Raw genomic sequence first — 22745 nt, forward strand, 5'->3', positions numbered from 1 at the left:
CTCATTTAGAGAAAGTGTGTGTTTACAGTTTTTTTAAACAAGCTCCAATTTAACTTCTTGTTGTTTAGGAATATTGAAGAGAATTCTAAAAAGAAACTGCAGCCTGAAGAAGAGATCAAAGAAAGTCTCAAAACAAATGAGGTATGTCCTGATCAGCAAAACTCCCTTGAAATGCTTTTTTCTACATCGAGATCATTCAGCCCTTTTGTGGAAAGCTTACAAGAGAATTTGATCTTTTCCAAGTTAGGTAAAAATTCCCTCACATTGAAGCATCTTGAACCCCTGTTGTATTCTGTTATGAATTCCTCATTTTTTCTAAATTGATACATGTATTCTTTTATCTAGGTAATAGTTTTTCTACTTTTCTTTAAGAAAGAAGAAAAAACTTTTTCCTGTTTCTTATATTAGTAATTGTAAAATTGCAAGTAACAATGATAAGGGGAGATTGCTTAAAAATCTCTCTTATTAGCAACATTCCATCCCTTGTCCACCTGTGGTGGTCATCTCGAGTGGTTGTAATTCTTTAGTAAGTTCAGACCTCTGGGTCAGTTCTGCTCTATCCTCCTCTGACACTGTGAGCTGGCACCAGCTCAAAAGCAACAGTTTGGAGTTTGGTTTTTGTTTGTTAACACCGACTACAATCTGCTTACAAAGATCAGCTGAGGGGTGATGTATGTAACATCACATTGGATGTACTTATTAAATGCACCTACACGTTCTTTAATGTAACACTGGATTTCAGCATTTCTCATCTTTTCCCGGTGTTTTCCTTACAGCTAGGTGAAAAGGACAAGGTGTCTTCTTCAAAAGAGCCGAAGCATGTGCATGTAAAAAGCGAGTTGAGTAAACCAGCCAGGAGGCTCTCTGAGTGTGCACATTCTGTTGAGGAGAACAGAAATGAACCCAGAGGGGAAAGAGAGCACAAAAGACGGACATCCACCCCAGTTGTGGCGGAAGGAGCCCAGGAAGAGACCGACACGAGGGACGGAAAACGGCCAGTGGAACGCTCCGAAACCATCACAGAAGAGCCTCCGAAACAGAAAAGCATGCTGAAAACTGAAAGACATCTGAAGAAGGATGACTCTGACGCACCACATTCAAAGAGCCTACCGAAGAAAGAGGTGAAATCCTCCAAGGAAAAACCTGACAAGGAGAAAACGATGTCAGAAGACAAGGTGTCGGTGAAACATAAATACAGAGGTGACAGTGGACATAAGACTGGTGATGAGACTGAGCTGCACTCTTCCGAGAAAGGTTTAAAAGTAGATGAAAATACTCAGAAGCAGAGCCAGCCCGCAAAGCCTTCTTCAGATGACAAAGCTGATCGGAAGAGTAAGCACAGGAATGAAAGGAAATTATCCATTCTAGGCAAAGATGGAAAACCAGTTTCTGAATATATCATAAAAAGTGACGAGAATGTCCGTAAGGAAAACAAAAAGGAAAGACACACATCAACTGAGAAAACTAAGGCAGAACACAAATCAAGAAGGTCAAGTGATTTGAAAATACAGAAAGAGACTGTGAGTTCCAAGCCACATGGTACCACATTACAGAGAAGAAATGACAGTTACTCAGAAGATAAGTGTGATTCGGAAGCAACCAGTGTAGACAGTAACTTAAAACCAGAAGAAGCTGTTCACAAAGAGAAGCGAAGAACAAAGAGCTTGTTCGAAGAGAGACTTGCATTAAAGTCGAAATCAAAAAGTCAAGGTAAACTGTTAAAGGGAGTTGAAACAGAATTACAGGAAAGTATCAACAAGACAGTTGCCACTCCCAAACCTGATAAGGACAAGAACCCAGAAGAAAGTGACTCAGATAAGCAACGAAAATCTAAAAGTGAAGACAGACCTGGTGAGGAACCTGCGTTAGAGAATGCTGCTTCTTCAGGACATGCCACTCAGAAGGAGTCTAGTCACAGGGCCAAGCTAGCATTAGCCAAGGAGAAGTGGAAGAGTGATAAAGATTCAGGTCCTTCCAGGCTTGAGAGAAAGTTAGCAGATGGGCACAAGAGCAGAAGCTTAAAGCACAGCAGTAAGGATGTGAAGAAAAAGGACGAGAACAAGTCAGACGACAAGGATGGTAAAGGTGACAGTAACCATGAAAAAGCCAAAGGGAATAGTTTACTAGAAAAGAAGTTAAGCCGGAAGTTGTGTGAAAATCGAAGGGGAAGCTTATCACAAGACATAACCAAAGGAGAAGAAAAATTAGCAGCAATCACCTTGGGCACTTCCAGTATTTCCTCCCTTCAGAGACCAAGAAAAAATGTTGAGACCACCTTGATCCCTGAACAGGAGCCAATGGAAATTGATTCCGAGCAAGCCAGTGAAAATGTGTCCACTGTCTCCAAAACTCAGGAAAGCAGCAGTAATAGTACTCAGCAAAATATGGACTCTGAAAATATTGTAAAGCAAAAAATGACTCTAGGTCTCAAAGAAGAATTCAGAACTTCCACAGGAGATTCGAGAACGGCAACCCCAGCCTTGAAGGCAGGGCGCGGAATGGGAGCAGGTAACTCTGAGAAGCACCCTGGCCACAGGAGCACCCTGAGCAAGAAAGCTCACAGCCAAAGTGCAGTTTCCAGGGTGAGCCCCGAGGAACGAGAAGCAGTTCATCCACGACCTCCCGAAGTGACTGTGAATGCCGAAGCCAGCCCTCGAGTGCTACCTAGGATGCCGTCAGAAAATGACAGGCCACAAAAGAACTTGAAAAGCATACCCAGAGCCACTGAAGAGCACGTCCCTCAAGGAGCAACAGCTCCAGAACATTCCACAAAGGGAGACCTCTTGCCGTCCTGGAGCTCCGTAACTGTTGTGCCTCAGAAGGAGTCTCAGAACTCAGGTGTAATTCCTTTAGCAGACAAAAGAACTGTGTTAGGAAGTGGGGCAGCCGGCACCTCACTTGCAGACCATTCTGCTGTCCCTAATCAGAGTTTGCATCGTGGGGACTCAGAAGTCCCTCAGACAAGTGACAACAAAGATGGCGAAAGTTCATCTGTAGACACACCCACACAAACAAACAGGGATAACATCAGACACATTCCAGAAGGTTCTCAGGCCACTGTTTTGCACAGCAAACAAGGAAAAGTCAGTAAACCTCATGGTAGCAAGTTAACAGATGCTGTGGAAAACACTCATGTTAACAAAGAAGTTGTGTTAACAGGTATGCCCAAGAAAGAGAATGGTTTAATTCCAGCACCCAGTTTAAAACAGAATATTAGAGCAATTGTGAGTGATAGCAAAAATGACAGTATGGCCCTTGATCGGGTGGTAGGCATAAATACAGAAAAAGATGCCAAAGGTATTAAGCCTACAGCAGCAATGAACTTAAACAGAGGCCCAGGTGACAGGGATCGCCTGTCCGCTGATGGTAAAAGGGGAACTGAAAACCGTGAAGTTGACACAAGTGCTGGAGAAGGTGGCACCAGGGAGTCCTCTGTTTTACACCAAAGAAGTAAAACCACTGAGAATATTACAGCTGGGTGTGGTGGAGCAGACAAGACTTCTCTTGCCACCAGTACTGAAGGGAAAGACAAAGTTGTCACATTAGGCACAGTCAAGACCGGGGCTGCTACAACTACCTCTTCAGAGCCAGGAGAGAGCGAGGCAGCTCTGCCTTGCACAAGCATCGAGGCAGACGAGGGCTTCATAGCAGGTGCCTGTTCCAGAAATGCCCGGCTGCATGTGGGCGCAGAACCTAGCGAGTCCACTGTATTTGCAGCAGCCGAAGAAGGTGGGGGTGTAGTCACAGAGGGATTGGCCGAGAGTGAAACCTTCCTTACAAGCACCAAAGAAGGAGAAAGTGGAGAGTGTACCATGACTGATTCTGAAGAAAGAGCCACAGATGGAGCGATCGCCCAGGCGGGGAGAAGTGAGCATAATGTGAATAGCATCAGCACAGAAGAAAAAGATGATGCTGTTACCAGTGCTGGCTCTGAAGAAAAGTGTGGCGGTTCTTCAAGCAGAGACTCAGAAGGAGTTGCGGGCACTGTCACATTTATTAGTGAAGTTGAAAGTGATGGTGCAGTCACAAGTGCCGGGACAGAGATAAGAGAGGGGTCCTTAAGCAGTGAAGAGGTGGATGAATTCCAGAAAGTCAGGACAAGACCAGGCCCCGAGGGCACTGTGACATGCACGGTGGCAGAAGGAAGAAGTGACAGCCTTGTAACTGGCGCGGGGCCCCAGGAGGAGCGCACGGTCACAGGTGCAAGTGTGGTCCTCGTTGATAATGAGGGGCCCCCTGGGACCAGTGCCAGCCAGGAGGGAGACGGTTCAGTGAACGATGGTATGGAAGGTGAGAGTGCAGTCACCAGCACTGGGATCACGGAGGAAGACGGAGATGGGCCTGCGAGCTGCACGGGTTCCAGTGCTGGCAACGCAGGCTTTGCCATAAGTTCTGAATCCGAAGAAAACGGGGAGAATGCCATGGACAGCACAGTAGCCAAAGATGTCACCAATACACCGTTAGTGGCCGTTGCCAGCCCTTGTGACGACGAAGGCATTGTCACCAGCACAGGCGCAAAAGAGGAGGATGAGGAAGGTGAAGGTGTTGTAACAAGCACTGGAAGAGGGAATGAAATTGGACATTCTTCAACGTGCACAGAAATAGAAGATAACGAAGGGGCACTGATTTGTGAGAGTGCAGAAGGGGACAGTCGGGTTGATACTGCAGTAGAGCACGTGGAAGCCGAGGCAGGAGCCGCCACCATAAATGCAAGTGAAAGTGATGTTGATAGTGTGAGTGGTGCAGACAAGGAGATGAAAGAGGCAGGCATTTGCTCGAGCGCCAAAGGTATCGTAGAAAGCAGCGTAACTTCAGCAAAGGCTGGAGAAGCACCAGTTCCTGAAAGCTTCGAGGGTCCCATGACTAGCGCAGCATCAAATCAAAGTGACAGTCAGCTCATCAGAAACAAAAAGGCAGAAGATGCTACCATTTCCACGGGCCTGGTGGGGGCCAGTTACGAAGCTCTTGTATCCGGTGTAGTCCCAGAATGTGAAGTTGACCACACACCAAGTGAAAAAGAAGACGAGGGCATCATAACCTCAGCAGAAAATGAAGAGTGTGATGGTCTCATGGCTTCTACAGACAATGATGGTGGGACCAATCAGAGTAATTCAACTGAGGGTCAAAGTCAAGGCAAAATCATTTCCACCAGTACAACACATGACTACACCCCTCCACTCAGCATGAGTTTGAATGTGGAGGGAGGTCATTCGAGTGCTCTGAGACCTGGAGAAAATGTGGACGATGCTAGAGTGAACATGGGAGAATGTGAAGCCCCCATGCCCAGTGCCACTTCAGGAGATGAAGACCAACCCACTGCTGCCAGGAATGAGGAGAAGGATGAGTGCGCCATGATTTCCACGAGCCTAGGGGAAGAGAGCGAAGTGCCCATTTCCAGCGCAACGGCCTTCAGTGGTGCCGAGCGGCAGCAGCTAGACACAGCTGTTGAAGAAAGGACCAAAGGCCCAATTTCAAAGAGCGCTGAGGACTTTGAGGCACCCATGCCCAGCGCAGAAGCGAAGAGTCCTCTGGCCTCCACCAGCAAGGAAGAAAAAGATGAGTGTGCACTTATTTCCACAAGCATCACAGAAGAATGTGAGGCCTCTCTTTCCAATGTTGCCGTAGGAAGTGTGAGCAAGCAATCCGTTACAGCCCTGGAAGAAAAAGATGGGAGTGCGATCATCTCCACCAGTTCCGTGGAGGACTGTGAGGGCCCTGTGTCCAGCGCAGCCCGGGAGGCCGGCCACTCCTCCATGCCTGCCGAGGACCTCAGTGACACCGCCATGATTTCCACGAGCACCTCTGAAGGACGTGAGGCAATTGTGGTGGGTGCTGTCCCACAGGAGGAGGACCCGAGTGATGCCGCCATCATCTCCACCAGCACGACAGAATGTACACTGACCGTCGGCCTGGACAAACAGGAAGAGAACCGACTCACCACAAGAACCGCAGAAGGAAACGGCCTGGCTGCTACACAGAGGAACAAGCACGCTGCTCCCACCTCCAACCTCATCACAGAGGGTGACTGTCTGTGTCCCGCATCCTTCATGCAAGTAGCTCCAGCCAAGGCAGGAGGCATGGAGGAAGGCCACCAAAGTGTGTGCTCAGCAGGCGGAGCCCAGCTGACTGCTGTGTGTGGAGGAGAGAGAGGACAGTGTGAGGACACCACAAGCCTCGGAAACTCCCAAGAGAAGACTGGAAAGCCGAACTCTGCTCAGAGGCAAGGTCAAAGCCATGAGACTGGGGCAGCAGGGAGGCGCTCACCCACAACTGATCCATCCAGAAGGGACTTAGAGATGAGTGCGCTCTCCCTCCTCAGCCTTCAAGGACCAGAAGTAGCATGTGGGCAGACAGCTGAGGACTCCTCTGTCAGTATTCACTGTTTGGCAGCAATAAATACCGGAGCCAGCAAAGCTGACCTGCCAGATCCTCAGGACGCTGCTGCAGGCCCTTCCTCCGCTCCCGCTGGCCTTGGGGCACCTGCAGACTGCTTGAAATCCACCACCACTATCCGGTGTACCAGTGGCCATGAGCCAGAAGTCGCTCCCCCTGACTCTCCAGCCCTGCCAGCCAGTGATGGAGCCCAGTCACTGCCTCCAGAGTGTGAGCGGGACTCAGCTGGGAAGAGGGAGCCTGGTGGCAAGAGGACCGCCCGTGGGAAGTCGGGAGATGGCAGCGTCAGGACCCAGTATGGGCAGGAGGAAAGTGGCTTGTTTCTTGGCACTGTTGCTTCTGAAGGAAGTCATGGTGAAATAGGTGAGTGAGTGTTGTTAACAATAAGTTTGTGAGTTTTCCAAAGATACAGGACATACATAGAGTGCATACAGAGCAGGCTCCAAAAGATGGCTGGTTCTCAGAATGAAGTGAGTGGAAAATGCTTTTCTTACACTGTAACATTATTTTTAAAACTGTGGTTACTGGAGAGCATTATGCCGAGGGAAGTAACTCAGTCCCATAAGGACAAGTACTGTGTAAAACCATTATTATAGAGTGAGTATGAAGATCCAAAGGGGGGGGGGTGTGAAAGCAGAGGGATGGGAGCAGCGAGGGGATGTTAATCATAGGGTCTCACAATTTGATGGAGGGGTGTGAAGGAACTGGGAGAGACCTGGTGTGGAAAACGATGTATTTAAACTTTGTGAATAATAACATTTAAAAAACCCTCTCATTAGCTTAAAGGTCAAGCATCACTAAAATAGACTATTGTTCAAAACCTTAAACCCATTTCTCAGGTGCAAGAGAAGAGGCAGAAGCTGTGAGACCAGGCAATGCTGCTAACCCTCCCCAGCCTTCCGTTGGCTGTCTCCTCAAAGCAGAGAACCCCTTACAGTAACTCTGATGAATGGTTTCCGTCCCCCTCGTCTCCACACAGAGGAAGTTGTTCAGAGCATTTAATGATTTGCATGGCATTTCAGTGCCTGGTAGAAACCTGCACCCTTGAAGTTTTTTTGTTTTTCCTGCTTTAAGACATAGGAAACCACACAAAAGAAAGCATCATTGCAGAAAATCCGTCTTACTCACATACGTTTACAGTACGCATCTACTTGGTTGCTTCTAATCAAAACATACTAATTTTTTAAGTGTATTATTTCAGATAAAATGAATGTATCTGAAACAGAAATGTATTTATTCCAGGCAGATTTGACAAAGTGCTGGTCTTGTCTGAGATAGGTGGTATCTTGTAAAGGTCTTGCCTGTGCACTCAGTCATTTGTTAGACCCCAACTTGGGCTACCTGCGATTGAGTCTCTCTGACTCAGAGTGACCCCTCATCAGGTTTCTGAGTCTAAAAATCATAGAAGAAGCTGCTCATCCTCCCTCAAGAGTGCTGAGTTCTGAAAATAAAAAGCTAACTCCATAAACATAGGTGGCTGTGAAACAAGCTGTATGTTATAAGAAGACAGTGACATTATGGTATGACACATGCTTCGAAGAGAGGGAAACCCACGATGCTGTATGAACTTGAGGTACATAGAGGGTGGACTTGACAGGGGACTTGACTTCTCTTCTACTTTGCCTTTATAAATGGTAGAATCCTGGCTTTTAATCTGGAATCCTTTCATATGATCTTATTCAATCCCAGGAAACAAAGTACAGTAGATTTTGTCCTGTTTATTCTAAGTAGGGACTACCTCAGTACGTAGGTCCTCTGGTGGCCTAGTGGCTAAGGAGTTGTGCTGTCAGCCCAAAGGCGCACAGTTCAAATTCACAACCATCTATTCTACTAGAAAAAAACAGAAACAAGCTTGTCTTATGAGATTTGCCACCTCTGAAAATCCACTGGAGGGTCAGCTGTGGGTTGGCTCCAACTCAGTGGCACGTAACAACAATAATAGGGCTTCCCTGGGTGGTTTGAACAGTTCCCCTCTCAGCTCCTCACTGGAAGCTTGGTGGAGTTCACCGAGCCTTGCCTTAGAAGAAAGGCCTAGCAGTCATTTTCCATGAACTTGGCTTTTGGAGGCCCCATGGGACACCGAGAGGGTGCTCTGCCCCCTGAGTCGGTATTGTCTCCATGCAGCTGTTCGGTTTTTGATACTTATAGTGGGAAATGTTCCAAACTGAGGAATAGGTAAAATCCTCATTTACCTCAACCTGAGGTACATTGAACGCTCAGCTAGTGTTGGTTGTTCAGTCATTGCTGCATGTTTTGACCAGCCTGCACTACACCCTAGTTCTTTTTTTTTCCTCTTGGGATTCAACAATTTAATATGTTCTAGCTAATAGAGCTTGTACACTGTTGGTTGTTGTTTTGGAGGGCCTTTTTTTCTACTAGTTTATTTACAAAATTCAAATACATTGTGTTCAAAAACAAATGCTTTCAATTTCCCTCACCTCCCCCACCCATCAAATTGTACAACCCCATGATTAATCCCTCCTGCCCCTGCACATCCTCATCCCTCTGCTTCCAGCCTCCCCCACCCCTCTTGGATCCTTATATTCATTCTACAGTAATGGTTTTATACAGTATTTATCCTTGTGGGACTGAGTTCCCTCAGCATAATGTTCTCCAGTCCCTCCCTAGTTAGGTAATAATTTATAAAGTCATTGCTCCTGCAATGCTGCGTAGTATTCTGTTGTGTGAATGTACCATCATTTCTCAATCCATTCGTTCGTGGTTGCACATTTGGGCTGTTTCTGTATGTGTTCTTGCAGTGGTTAATAATGCTACCATGATATTCTGGTTTTGATTTTGACCCTAGAAATGGAAAAGCTCCATAAAAGAGTGGCTTTTTAGCTAACAAAGGCCAAAGCTTCTTAGAGTCTGAGTTTCTTTGAAAGCTCAGCCTTAGGCAGATGAGGAAAACGAGAAGCAGTAAGCAGGATTGGGTTGCAAAGAAGCAAGTTACAGGGCCATGCCAGAACTGAGATAACCATCAGAGAAAACTCCAATTTCAGCTTGTCTGCCTCACCACTTTGTAATGTGGTTTTCACTTGTGCTCTGTCAGTGGGAAGCAAGTAAAGCGAGTCTGTTAGTAAGTCAGCTTCTTTATGGAAAATACCTCCTTGACGCAGAGTATTTTTGCTTTTAGGGGAAGTAAGATATCTCTACAAATAACACTTGATCATTCTTCCCAGACAGCCATCGTGGGATGCACACAGGACAAGGCTTAACGTCCAGAAAATGAGTATATGGCCCCAATCTCTTGGACTAGATCCCGTTCATCCTGGGCCTCCCTTTTTACTGTCCTGTGCTGACAGCGCAGTGAGACAGCGGAGGGAGAGGCTTAGCATTCTTGGCCAGTTTTCTGTTGCCTTTTGATTTGGATATATTTTGCACATTAAGTCCAAATTAGATTAATGATTTGAATTTCATTAGGCAATGAAGACTCTTCACCGCATGATTTGGAAGGATTGGAACTGAATGCCAACTTGAAAACTGAGGTATGGCTGATAATTCAATTATGCTGAACTGTAAGTAGTGTAAATGCCATTTCACCATATACTCTTCTGCATACACAGCTCCTGTTCTTACTGTGCTTAAAACACTTAAGGCTTGTCACAGCAAAGGAGGGGGACTAAGAACCATGCTAATACCTTTAAACTGTTGTCATTTCATTTACAACAGAAGCCCCAGACTCTCTCCATTCTTTCCTGTCACCCCAAGCTTCATTTATTACCAACTCTTGTAGGTCCATTTCCTAACAAGAACTTGAATCCATCTGTGTCACCCTAACTACTTGAGAGGCTTACCCACTAGATTTCACCTTCCACTCAAGCTTCCTTCAGTGTGCAAGTCACACAGTAGTGTGACTTTATCTTTAAAAACAAAAATCAAGTCAAGTCATTGCTCTACCTGTAGTTTCTGGCAGCTTCCCATAGCACTTAGAATAAAATCTACATTCCACCGCACGCCCCCCACCCCCTACCCCATGGCCTATGACGTGCCTTTCTCAGTTTTGTCCCAATGCACTTCTCATGTGTCCGCCCTCTGTGGCACTCGCAGGGTGTTTGTGACAAGTGCATAAACAGAGGTGTGCAGGATGCAAGGAGGGCACAGCTCACCCAGAAAGGGTGCTCAGTGGGCAAACAGGATTTGTCAAGAGGACTTGCAAATTAGATTATGAAGGGAAAATAGAAATTGGCCAAAGGAGAAAGGAGAACAAGGGGAACCTTCCTGGCAGAAAGAGTAGTGTGTTGACAAGGGAAGTCCCAGGCTGCAGTTGGAGGCACTGTGAGGCGGGGCCCAGGGCACAGTAGGAGGCACAACAAGTCAGAGCCCAAGGCACAGTGGGAGGCACCTTGAGGCAGGGTCCAGGGCACGGTGGGAGGCACAAGAGGGGGCCCCAGGGCTTGGCCCAGGCTCTCTGGTGGGCTGATTGTGCTGTAGTGAGAACCTATTGAAGAAATGGGATCAGTCATAAAGGGCCCAGTGTTCTAAATTTGAGTCTTGACAAGCAATGTGGAAGTAAAAGATTAGATTGATGTTTCATTATTGTTTTCAAAGACTGGCACTTGCTTTTAAATTTTGCACTTGCCTCTTATTTTAAGATGCTGAGTGTTTTCTTATTTTCATTTACTTGATGTTAGTCTTTCCATATGAAAACACCAGCTAATGTACCTTTCTAATACCTTGGTTGTTTTAGACACTTGTGCCTTCCACAGAGGATAAAACAGAAGTTCACACACCACCAGAAAGTCCCTGTGTGGAGAAGCCCAGTGCAGGAGGTAAGCTCCTTTTGACGGTGAGTGGTTCAGGCTAGGTTCGGGGTTTTTCCCTGGCATGTTTATTAACTTTTGTTGCAGCTTATGTGATGATTTGGTGGTGGAATTCTCACCTTCCTTGCAGGAGATTGAGGTTGCGTGGCCACCACCAGTGTCACTGGATTCTTTTGTGTTACTGTGATGCTGGGCAGGGAACTCTAGTTGCCTAGTGATAAAGAGTTGTGCTGGCAACAGTATGTGGTAGGTGGTTTGGATCTGCCAGGTGCTTCTGAGTAGAAGGATGACAGGCTTCTTCCATGAGACTTATTGCCTCTGAAAACCTACAGGCTGGTCAACTATGGGTTGGTTCCAGCTCATTGGAACACAACAACAAGAAGCTGAACTAATTTCAGTGCAGCTTCTAGACTAACGTGGACGAGGAAGGAAAACCTGTTGGTTGATCCACTTTTGTAAACCATCCAGTGAAGAGCCTTTTGGATCACGAGAGTTCAGTCTACCACCAGTCAGTCAGGATGGTCTAGTAGCAGGCAGGGCTTCATTCCCTTGTGCGTGAGTTGAGGCACTTGAGTTGGGAGCCAACTCCATGGAAGCTCCCAACAACATTTGTATTCAGACTCTTGATAGTCTGTAGGAATTTACCTGTCACTAAAATACATTCAAGAAAATTCTTTCCTATTCTTAACCTTTTTATTATTAAATGCCAATTTTATACTTAAAAAAAAACCCCAACATAATTGTATCCAAATGAAAATTACTTTGCGGCAAACTTTTCTTCCATTTGAAGACAAGGTTTTCCTGGTACCCTTCCACATGCTTTTTTTAACTAGATACCTTCGCATCAAATCCAACTCCCTGCAGACCTAGGTGAAGTGGAAGGACTTGCTGTGCTGTGCTGTGCTGCACCATCCGCAGTGCCAACCCTGTGTTTGAGCTCACTGTTGCCATTCCTCTGTCAGTCCATCTCATTGAGGTTCTTCCGCCTTTTCTTTGCCCCTTTGTTGTATAATCCTCTCTGCTCCCCACATGGCCCCCTGTCTCTATATTGTTAATTCTTAGCCCTTGGGCTCTGACTTCTGCTTCAGTGACTCCACTCCACTGGCCCCTGTTTGTATCACTTATTCTCAGTCCTGTTCCCACATGCTTTCTAGCAACTTCCTTTACTGTCAACTACAGATTTTTGCAGACATAAAGACCTAAGACTGAGAAACAGGGCAGCATCTCCCTGACCTTCTAGTCTCAGAAAATGAAAGTAGTTGAGGGTTCCCGATGAGGTTTTTGTTAAATGAATTAAATCTATTGACGTTTTCCAAATAAAGAATTCAAGCAGGAAATTGTTTTTATTCATATAAAAGTAATATGTTCACTATTCATTAACATAAATAACATTTTTGTGAAAAGAGCTATAATTTTTCCCCAAAACAAAATTTAGTGAGAAAAGTGGCATAGCGTGATTTTGCAGATTTCTTGAAGTATGGATTATTAGAAAACAGATGGGTCTCCAGCTCCTTCAGCCCGTTCATATCTTTTATTGTGGTTGAAGCATCACAGGTACATGGTTAGCCAAAGAAGAACAATTTTAACAGCCTCTCAGATAAAAATGAGTACTCCTTGTGGCCTCTGGAAAACTCTGTTCTATACCCATGAGTTTATAAGGCCAGTAACGTTGTTAATATGAAAATCATTTTGACGTTGGGCACTACTTCGTGGAAAGTCTACTTTACTACAGGAGTTTGTGGACTACCCTTTAATGACCACTGGATTGTTAAGTCCTGTCAGATTGGTCCTAACTTAAAGCACTCTATATACAACAAAACATTCCTCAGACTTCTGCCAGCCTCACAGCTGTGCCTATGATTGAGCCCATTGTTGCAGCTGTTACCCCAACCTGCCTGCCACCAGAAACCAATCTCAGAGACAAGTGCAATAGAACAATAAAAAGGTTTCTTCTGTCTGAGGGGACTTTCCATAGGAGAGAGACTCAGGTGGTATGCTAGTCACATCCTGCACTAGTTGACCTGCTTGGTTTTAGCAGTAATCCAGAGGTAGTTTGCACCATCCAAATGTGAAGGGAAGTTAGACACTATCCTGATTTGTGTAAATGCTTCCTTATTAATCATTTGCTTTCAGTGAGTACAGCACTTGTCCATCAACCTACTGTACTAGAGTGACCAGAGTCTCAGTTGTCAGCAGCAGTTTTCATGGACCTTCCACATTAAAGCTAGAAAGCAGGATTGACCATCTATTTCTGAAATAGCAGCCCTTTGTAAATCCTGTGAACAATAGGGGCTCACTGATAGATAATAGTACTTAAGGAAGAACCCAGATTGGAAGTCATTCACGATGAGAAACATTTATAAACATCCAGTAATAAGTGGAATGTGAAATGTACAAAATAAGAATCTAGGAAAGCTAGAAGTTGTCAAAATGACTGTAACAATGAGCTTTACCTATATCAGATGATGATGGTGGCACAGGATAGGGCAGGGTTCAGATCCATTGTTCATAGAGTTGATATGAGTCATACTTGTGGCCCCTGACAACAACCATAATTAATGTTACTGTTGTTATTCAAGTTTTGAAGTTGAAGGAAAGTTGCCACAGTAAACAAGAAAGAGGAACAAAAAAGCAGTCTTAAAAGGAACCTAGAGGAATTTTAATTGGAAAGTTAATACCATTATTGTTAAGTTGTTGTTGTTGTTGTTAGATGCTGGCAAGCCAAGTACAACCCATAGTGACCTTATGAACAACGTTTCTGAACCCCATCCTGTCCTGTGTCGTCCTCATCATCTCTGACACACTTGAGCCCACTGCTGTATCATGTGTCAATCCATCATGAATGTCTTTTTCTCTTGACTGAAAAATTATAAAATGTCTGTTTTACAATAAACACTTAAACTCATTGCTATAGAATCAGAAGCAATCATAGTTAACCCTCTAGTGAGATGTCAAAGTCTGTGTGTCACATGGGAGGAGATTGCCTAGCTTTGTCTGGAAGAGCAGCTCCTAAGAGTCGAACCACATGCCTTTGAATTGACAGTACATCTCACCTCCTAGTAAGTCAGCAGAGCTCCGTTACATTATTGCAGGGGTTATAGAAGATCATTATGTGCCATCAGATCAGCTACAACTCACAGCATCCCTGTGAACAATTCTGAACCTTGCCATTTATGTGCCAACCTCACCAGTTCTGACATACTTGAGCCCATTATTGAAGTTGCAGAATCACACCATCTTCTTGAAGGTCTTCCTGTCGTATGTTGACTCTACACCTTTCAAAGCATGATGTCCCTTTCTGAGGATTGACCTCTTCTAACAATATGCCCAAAGTACGTAAGACAGAATTTTGCAATCCTGCCTCCAAGGGGCACCGTGGTTTCATTTTCTTCAGAACAGACTTGTTCTCTTGGCAGTCCGTGGGATACTCAGTACTTCTTCCCAACACCACAACTCAAAGGCATCGACTCTTCTGTCCTCTTTAGTCGTTACCCAACTTTCAGATGCATAGCAATTAATTAAAAAGACTAGATTAGATCAAGCATATCTTAGGCTTTAAACTGACGTCATTGCACCTTAAAACTTTGGAAAGGTCCTTGACAGGAGATTTTCCCAATGCAACTTGTCTCTTGATCTCCTGGCTGCTGGTACCAAGGATGTTGATTATGGATCCAAGTAAGATGAAATCATTAACGATTCCAATCTTTTCTACATCTGTCATGATGTGACCTATTAGCCTAGTGATCAGAATTTTTGTTTTCTTGATGTTGAGATACAGTCTTTATTGAAAGTTGTAGTCTTTGATCTTCTGCAGAAAGCATTTCAGTCCTTCTCACTTTCAGCAGGGTTATGTCATGGACATAATGCAGGTTGTTGATGATGCATCTTTTTTCCAATTCTGATGCCATATTCTTTGTAAAGTCCAGCTTTTCGAATGATTTACTGAGCATACAGATTGAATAGTTATGGAGAAAGGATACAACCTTGATGGACATCTTTCTTGATTTTGAACTACCCTTTTGGAAGCAAGAGTGGTATCCACTTCCTAAACAGCATGCCTCTGGAAACTATGGACTTTGAGAAACAATGATAGTTATACAAAGGCTTCATGTCTTGTTCATGGGGTTGCTATAAGTCATGCTGGACTCGACAGCAATCAACAAGTGCTCCCTTGCTCTGTTCTGAAAGTAGCTTAATGGTCTAAGTATAAATTACGCATATTAACAGTTACAGCTTTCTTGTCTCCACAATCAACACTCTTGGCACCAGCAGTCAAGAAATCAAAAGATTAATTACATTAGGTAAATCTGTCAGGGACCTTTCCAGAGTACTGAGAAGCAACAATGTCAGTCTAGAAACTAGGGTGCATCTGATCCAGGCCATGGTCTTCACATTTACTTGCTATGCATCAGAGAGCTGGACAGTGGCTAAGATGACAGAAGAATTGATGTCTTTGAGCTGTAGTGCTGGAAAAGAGTCTTAAACATACCATGGACTGCCAAGAAAACAAATAGATCTGTCTTAGAGAGGGTAAAACCAAGTTTCTCCTTGGAGGCTAGGATTTTGAAGCACTGTCTCACATACTTTGGCCACATGGCCAAGAGGGACCAATCTTTGGAGAAGGATATGCTCGGAATGGTGGAAAGACAGTGCAGAATAGGAAGACCCCAGATGGATTAATACGGTAACTGGGGCAGAGAGGATAGGTGTGTCAGAGTCAGTGAGAGTAGCTCAGGACAGCACAGGCTTCAGAGCTGTTGTACATGGGGTCACTATGAGTCAGGTGACTTGACAGCACATAACAATAATAGGTGATCTGGAATTCCTGTTCTCAATGTTAGCTGTACTGTGTTGTGATACACACAGTCACACTCACAATATAAACATCTTTTGCACAAATAGACATCCTTTGGTATTCTCTGCTTTTAGCTGAAACCCATCTGACATCAACAATGAAAATCTTGGTACCACGGCCTCTAGTAAATCCAGCTTGAATTTCTGCCAGTTCTCTGTAGATGGACTGATCCAGCCATTTTAAAATAATATTCAGCAAGATTTTTCTTGCATATGATATTAACAATATTGTTTGATAATTTCCACATTCTGTTGGGTCAGTGCTTATGGGAATGGTAATAGGTATGGATTTCTTCTAGTCATTTTGGCCAGGTAACTGAAGTCCTCCATACTTCTTGGTACAACCTATTAAGCATATCTTAGGCTGCATTTGTTTCTTGGAATACATCAGTTGGCATTCCATCAATTCTTAGTTTTCTATTCTTTTATACACAACACTGATTCAACCCATATGGTTGAGGGATTTCTTTTTCTTTTTTTTGCTGTCCCTCTACTTAGACAAGCTTTGTGATCTTCTGTAGGAGCTAGTTCTTCCTGATAACATGACCAAACACATAAGACTAAGTCTCACCATCATGGCTTCTAAGGAGCATTTGCCGCACTTCTACCAAAACAAATGTTTGTTCTTTAGTCCTTAGTATGTTCAGCATTCTTTGCCTAAATTCAGTTCCTCTTCAGTCTACCTTATTCATTGTCCAGCTTTCACATGTAGTTGAAAGTTAGGAACACCTTAGTCCAGAAAGTAACATTTTTTTTCTCTTTTTAACACTGAAAACATGCCCTTTGCAGCATATGTGCTCAAAGTAATCTGTCCTTTTGATGTGTTAACTGCTGCTTCCTTAGACATTGATTATGAATCCAAGTAAAATTGAATTCTTAATGACTTCACCTATTTCTCCGTATGTCATGATGTTGGTTCAGTTGTGAAAATGTTTGGTTTTGTGTTGAGATGTAATTCATACTGAAGGCAATAGTCTTTGATTCTCAGTGAGTTGAAGAAATGGAAATAAGAATGATGACTATAGAGAATTAGATCCACATAGTTCTCTAGTTGTTGTATATTTTCTTAGGATTCACACATTGACTCCCAAAAAGTTTGTTAGGAACTTCAGAACATGTTCCTGTGTTGAAGGTCATTGTCTCTCACTTCATGTGTGTGTGTGTGTGTGTGTGTGTGTGTGTTTGATGTCAGAATGCTGATGCTAGGCAAGCAGAATAATCAGGATTATTTTGGTTCCGAGTATCAGAAACCTCTACAGAAACTTGCTTGTGAAACTAAAAAGTTTGGACCAAACTTGATCCAATAGCATGCTAATGTCCCCATACTCCTACATCTAATGAAGACCCAGGGTTTTCTCTTCTCCCCTAGCCCCGTGTAACTAGAGAATTGCTTTCTTACTCATAGACTCTTTAAGAAAACATCTTTGATCTACTTCTTGACCTAAATCTTATTTTAGTTGCGTGTATCTGCTGATTGAATGAAGTAGAAGAATTTGTGCTTGCACAAGAGTAGAGACGTCTTGTTCCTCAGGTTGCATTCTGGAATCTTGGGGATGCAGAAGGGCAGCTGTGATGTCTGTTGTCAGGAGCTCATCAGCTTATCATTTTAAATGCTTCCCCTGCGGACTAATGCCAGGTACTTCTGAGGACTATGGAAATCATGATGGAGCACACATTCCCTGCCCTCAGGTAGATGTGAAGTAAGTGCTGTAATACAGACATGTCCAGGTCTGTTATGGTCAACTTTGATGAGTGGGGCCTCAGGGAAGGCCTGTGTTTAAACTTGTCTCTGTCTCCCGCCTACATGCTCCCTTAATATTTTAAAAGGATCAAGGGAGCTCTGGTGGCCTAGTGGCAAGGAGCTGCAACTACAATCCCAGAGGCGCACGGTTCGAATCCACCAGATGCTCTGCCGGGTGAAGGAGGGACAGTCTCCTCCTATACCAGTCAGATCTGATTTGATGGTACACTCACACAAAAATAATAAAATTTAAAAAAAAAAATTTAAAAAGATCAAGCTGGTAACTTAGTGGTAAGGAATTGGGCTGCCAGTGCAAAGGTAATTCACTAGTTGATCTGCAGGAGAAAGCTGGGCAGTCTCTTCCCATAGAGTTCACTACCTCTGAAAACCTACTGGAGGGTGAGGTTCCCTCAACATTGGGTATACCATTATAACTCAGCAGTAAACAACAATAAATGACATCTTAAAGGAGTCCTGGTGGGACAGTTGTTAAGTGCTTGACTACTAATCAAAAGGTTAATGGTTTGAACCCATCACCTACTCCAAGGAACAATATGCTTCTGTAAAAATAACATCCCTGCAGTAAGAGAGATGCAAATCAAAACCACAATTAGATATCATCCCACCCTAGTAGCAGTGACAAAGTTTAAAAATTTAGACCGCAAATAATAAATGTTGGAGAGGATGTAGAAGATAGGAACTCTTATACACTGCTGGTGGAATTGTAAAATGGTACAACCACTCTGGAAGGCAGTTTGGCCTTTCCTCAAAAAGCTAAACAAATTCTGTATGAGCCAGCTATTCCACTGCTTGAAATATACCCCAAAAGAATGAGAACTGAGTTACAAATGGAGATTTGTACACCAATGTTCATAGCATTATTCACCCATCACAAGAACATGGAAACAGCCTAGATGTCCAACCGCACTCAAATAGATTGAGAAATCATGGTACATTTACATGATGTACTTACTATCCAGCACACAGGAACAATGATTTTGTAAATTGCTGCCTAACTTGGGAGGGATAGGAGAGCATTATGCTAAGTGAACTTCTCAGTCCCATAAGGACAATACTGTATAAGGCCATTATTGTAGAAATAGATAACTAGTAAAATGTGTATGAGGATCTAGTGGGTGAAGGAGGGAAGTACAAGGGTGAAGATAGGTTGTTGTTGTTGTTGTTGTGTATAAGGATCTAGTGGGTGAAGGAGGGAAACAAAAGGGTGAGGATAGGTAGCATGGGATAATCATAGGGTTGCACACTTTGATGGGTGGAGGGAGGAATGGATAAAGGAAATGGAGAAAATCTGTTGTGAAAAACAGTATATATGAACATTGTAAATACTCCAGAATCAAATAAAAATTTTATGTTAAAAATAAAAGAACAGCCCTGGAGACCCTGTGGGACATTTCTGCTTTGCTCTGCTCTGTTCTGCTCTGCTCTGCTCTCTGCTCTGCAGGTACTGTACTTCAGAATCAGCTTGACAGCTACAAATTGGGTTGTGCTTGGATCAGAAACTATAAAGGAATGAGAAAGCCAGACAGGGGTGAAGCCAGAACAGAGGTGAAGCCAAACCGGCAAGCTGTGGGGAAGCACCCTGCCCCGCACCCAGGGAACACCCAACCCTATGCTGGGGAAGTGCCCTGCACCCAGGAAGCAAACAGATCTGAGCTGGGAGCAGCCTTTTCTGGGAGCAGCCTACCCCAGGGCTTGGCTTGGACAGCTAGCATTTGAGTAAGGTCCCCACATGTACCCAATGGGCGAGAGCCTGCTCACGCTTTGTGCCCACACCCACCCTATGCCTCTGTACTGTGCCCATGCCTCCGGGCTTCATATCATGTCCAGTCAACTAACTGCCTTTAATCCATAATGCCTCAATCTGACCTAATTGCAGCAGTTATAAACAGAAGAGACTGCTTTCATGGGTCCTGAATTAAAACTTCCCGTAGGTCAGTAGTTCAGAGAGAAACACAGGCCTCGTAACTGCCCCACCTTTTTCTGGAGCAGTGACTTAAGATCAAGAACATATTATCACTTCAGTTATGGAAAACTCTACCATACCAATGTCAAAAAAGAAACAGGCTACCTCACACCCTACACAAGCCCAAAGCAAGATGTCACCCCATAAATTGACACAATATCAGTGGATTTCCTGAAGCCAGAAAGTGATGGAACTTTCTGACACAGAATTTAAAAGAACAATGATTGAATATTTTCTGTGGGTGAAAAACAAACTTGAAGAATCATACGAAACTGCAAGCAAAAACCAGGACGAGCTTAAAAAAAAAATCCAAAACAATGCAGATAAAACATACAAGGCATTAGAGGCTCTGGAAAAAAACAAGACATCACGATGCAAAATTTGAGGTCCAGTCTTTCAGATGCTGTCAACATGATGGAGGGACACATGAAAAGAGTTGAAGAGATGGAACACGAAACCAGTGAAGTAGAAGATAGAATTGTCACCACTGATCTACTAGAGCAAAAAGCAGAATCAAAATATTCAGGAACCTAAGCGAACACCTCTCTAAAGTACTGAAGAGGAACTGTGTCTGGAGACTAAGGTGCGCCTGATACAGGCCATGGTCTTTGCAATCACTTGTTATGCATCAGAGAGTTGGACAATGACTAGGGAAGACAGAAGGAGAATTGATGCCTTTGAGCTGTGGTGCTCGAGAAGAGTATTGAATGTGCCATGGACTGCCAAGAAAACAAACAGATTCATCCTGGAGAGGATTAAACCAAGCAACTCCTTGGAGGCAAGGATTCTGGGGCTTTGTTGAACATACTTTGGTCATGTTGCAAGAAAGGACAGGTCCTTGGAGAGGGACATCATGCTTGGTAGGGTGGAGGGACGGCGCAAGAGGGGAAGACTCTCTATGAGATGGATTGATTCAGTGACTGGGATAATCGGGATGGGTGTGTCAGAGGCAGTGCAATTGGCACAGGATAGAGCAGGGTTTAGGGCTGTTGTACAAAGCGTCGCAGTGAGTCACAAATGACTTGACGGCACATAACAACAACAACAAGCGAACACCATATAGAATAGATCCCAAAAGAAAAACACTTAAGGCAAATCATAGTCAGATTTGCCAGAACCAAAGACAATGAGATAATTCTGAAAACAGCAGGGGAGAAACAAAAGAGTAAACCTACAAGGGAGAGCAGATAAGAGTAAGTGCTGATTTCTCAGCAGAAACCATGCAAGCAAGAAGACAGTGGAGTGACATATATCAAACACTCAAAGAACACAAATGTCAACCAAGAAGACTGAACCTAGCAAAATTGTCCATCAAATATGAAGGAGAGATCAATATATTCCCAGAAAAACAGAACCTAAGGGAGTTTGAAAAACCAAAACCAGCATTGCAGGAAACACTGAAAGCTGTCCTTCCTACAGAGGTGCCGCAGAGAGCAGGATGGACCAACCTTGCCTCTCGATAATCAGACTGAATGTGAATGGTTTAAATGCATCACTGAAGAGAGAAAGAGTAGCAGATTGGATAAAAACACAAAAATCCATCAGTATGCTGTCTACAAGAGACAACTGAAAAATGAAGATAAAGACTAAAATGGATGGGAAAAAATATACCGAAGAAGTGGCAACAAAAAAAAAAAAAAGCAAGAGTAGCAATATCAATCTCTGACAAAACAAAGCTCAATCCAAAAAGCATCACAAAGGACGAGGAATTTCACTATATAAAGTTTAAAGCGTCAATAGAACAAGTGTACATAGTAATATCTATGCACCAAATGAAAGACCTGCAAAATATATAAAACATTAACAAAACTGAAAAAGGAAATAGACAACACGACTATAGTACTTGGAGACTTCAGTACACCACTCGCAAGAAAAGATAGAACTACCAAAAAAGAAACGCAACAAAGATGCTGAAGAATTAAACCACACAGTAAACCAACTTGACCTCACAGGAATTTATATGTAATGCCCTCCCAAAAAGCACAGTATACCTTCTTCAATGTGCATGAAACATTATCCAGACTAGATCACATTTTAGGTCACAAAGTAAATATCAATAAAAAACACAAATAATACAAAGCATCTTCTCAGACCACATGCTAGAAATTAATAACAGGAGGATGAAAGAGAAAATATCAGACATTTGGAAGCTGGACAACACCTTGCTTGAACATGAGTGAGTATTAGAAGAAATAAAAGATTAAAAAGTTTCTTGACACAAATGACAATAAAAACACCACTTACCAAAATCTCTGGGAAATAGCCAAAGTAGTAATCAGAGATCAATTTATAGTAATAAGCAAACACATCAAAAGGCAGGGGGAAATGACCATTGAATTTCTAACCCAACATCTCCAACAAACTGAAAAAGAACAAGAGAACAAACACCCTCTAAAAAAACTGAAATTATAAAACTTAGGACATAAATAAATGAAATAGAAAACAATTGGGACCATCAACAAAACAAGGAGTTGGTTCTTTGAAAAGGTTAATAAAATTGACAAATCACTAGCAAAACCAACAAAGAAAAAGACAGATAATCTGAATAAGAGATGAAATGGGCGATGTTACAACAGAACGAACTAAAACACAAAGGCTAACCATGGAATAGTATGAAAAATTATAATCAAATATGAAAACCTAGAGGAAATGGACAAATACTTAAGAGACTTACAAACTACCTAAACTGACACCAACCAAAATTGAACACCTGAACAGACTTGTTTCTAAAGAAGAAATTGAAAAGATAATCTTCCAACCAAAAAAAAAGCCCTGGACCAGATGCTTTTACAAGTGAATTTTATCAAGCATTCGGAGAAGAACTGTCACCAATTCTACATAAACTATTTTAGAAAATAGAAAAAGGTGCAATTCTCCCAGACTCATCTATGAAGCAAACATATCCTTGATACCAAAGACTTGTAAAGACACCACCAAAATAGGAAACTATAACAGAAACGGCAAAGGAGGTTGAGTTTTCAAGTATGGAAATACAAAGGAAGAGGATCAG

At 43.4% G+C, this 22745-nt stretch overlaps 1 protein-coding gene across 1 annotated transcript in view; it reads left to right on the plus strand.

The window, feature by feature from the left end:
- Positions 1-22745, plus strand: part of BOD1L1 (biorientation of chromosomes in cell division 1-like 1) — a 135441-nt gene that overhangs the window by 78930 nt on the left and 33766 nt on the right. The window contains exons 11-14 of the mRNA XM_006884541.1: positions 69-145; positions 781-6756; positions 9817-9881; positions 11084-11165. Of these exons, the coding sequence (XP_006884603.1) occupies positions 69-145; positions 781-6756; positions 9817-9881; positions 11084-11165 (6200 nt within the window). The remainder of the gene's footprint in view (positions 1-68; positions 146-780; positions 6757-9816; positions 9882-11083; positions 11166-22745) is intronic.

The sequence above is a fragment of the Elephantulus edwardii genome, unplaced genomic scaffold (assembly GCF_000299155.1).
Source record: "Elephantulus edwardii isolate Elephantulus edwardi_28Jun2011 unplaced genomic scaffold, EleEdw1.0 scaffold00035, whole genome shotgun sequence".
Classification (NCBI taxonomy): domain Eukaryota; kingdom Metazoa; phylum Chordata; class Mammalia; order Macroscelidea; family Macroscelididae; genus Elephantulus; species Elephantulus edwardii.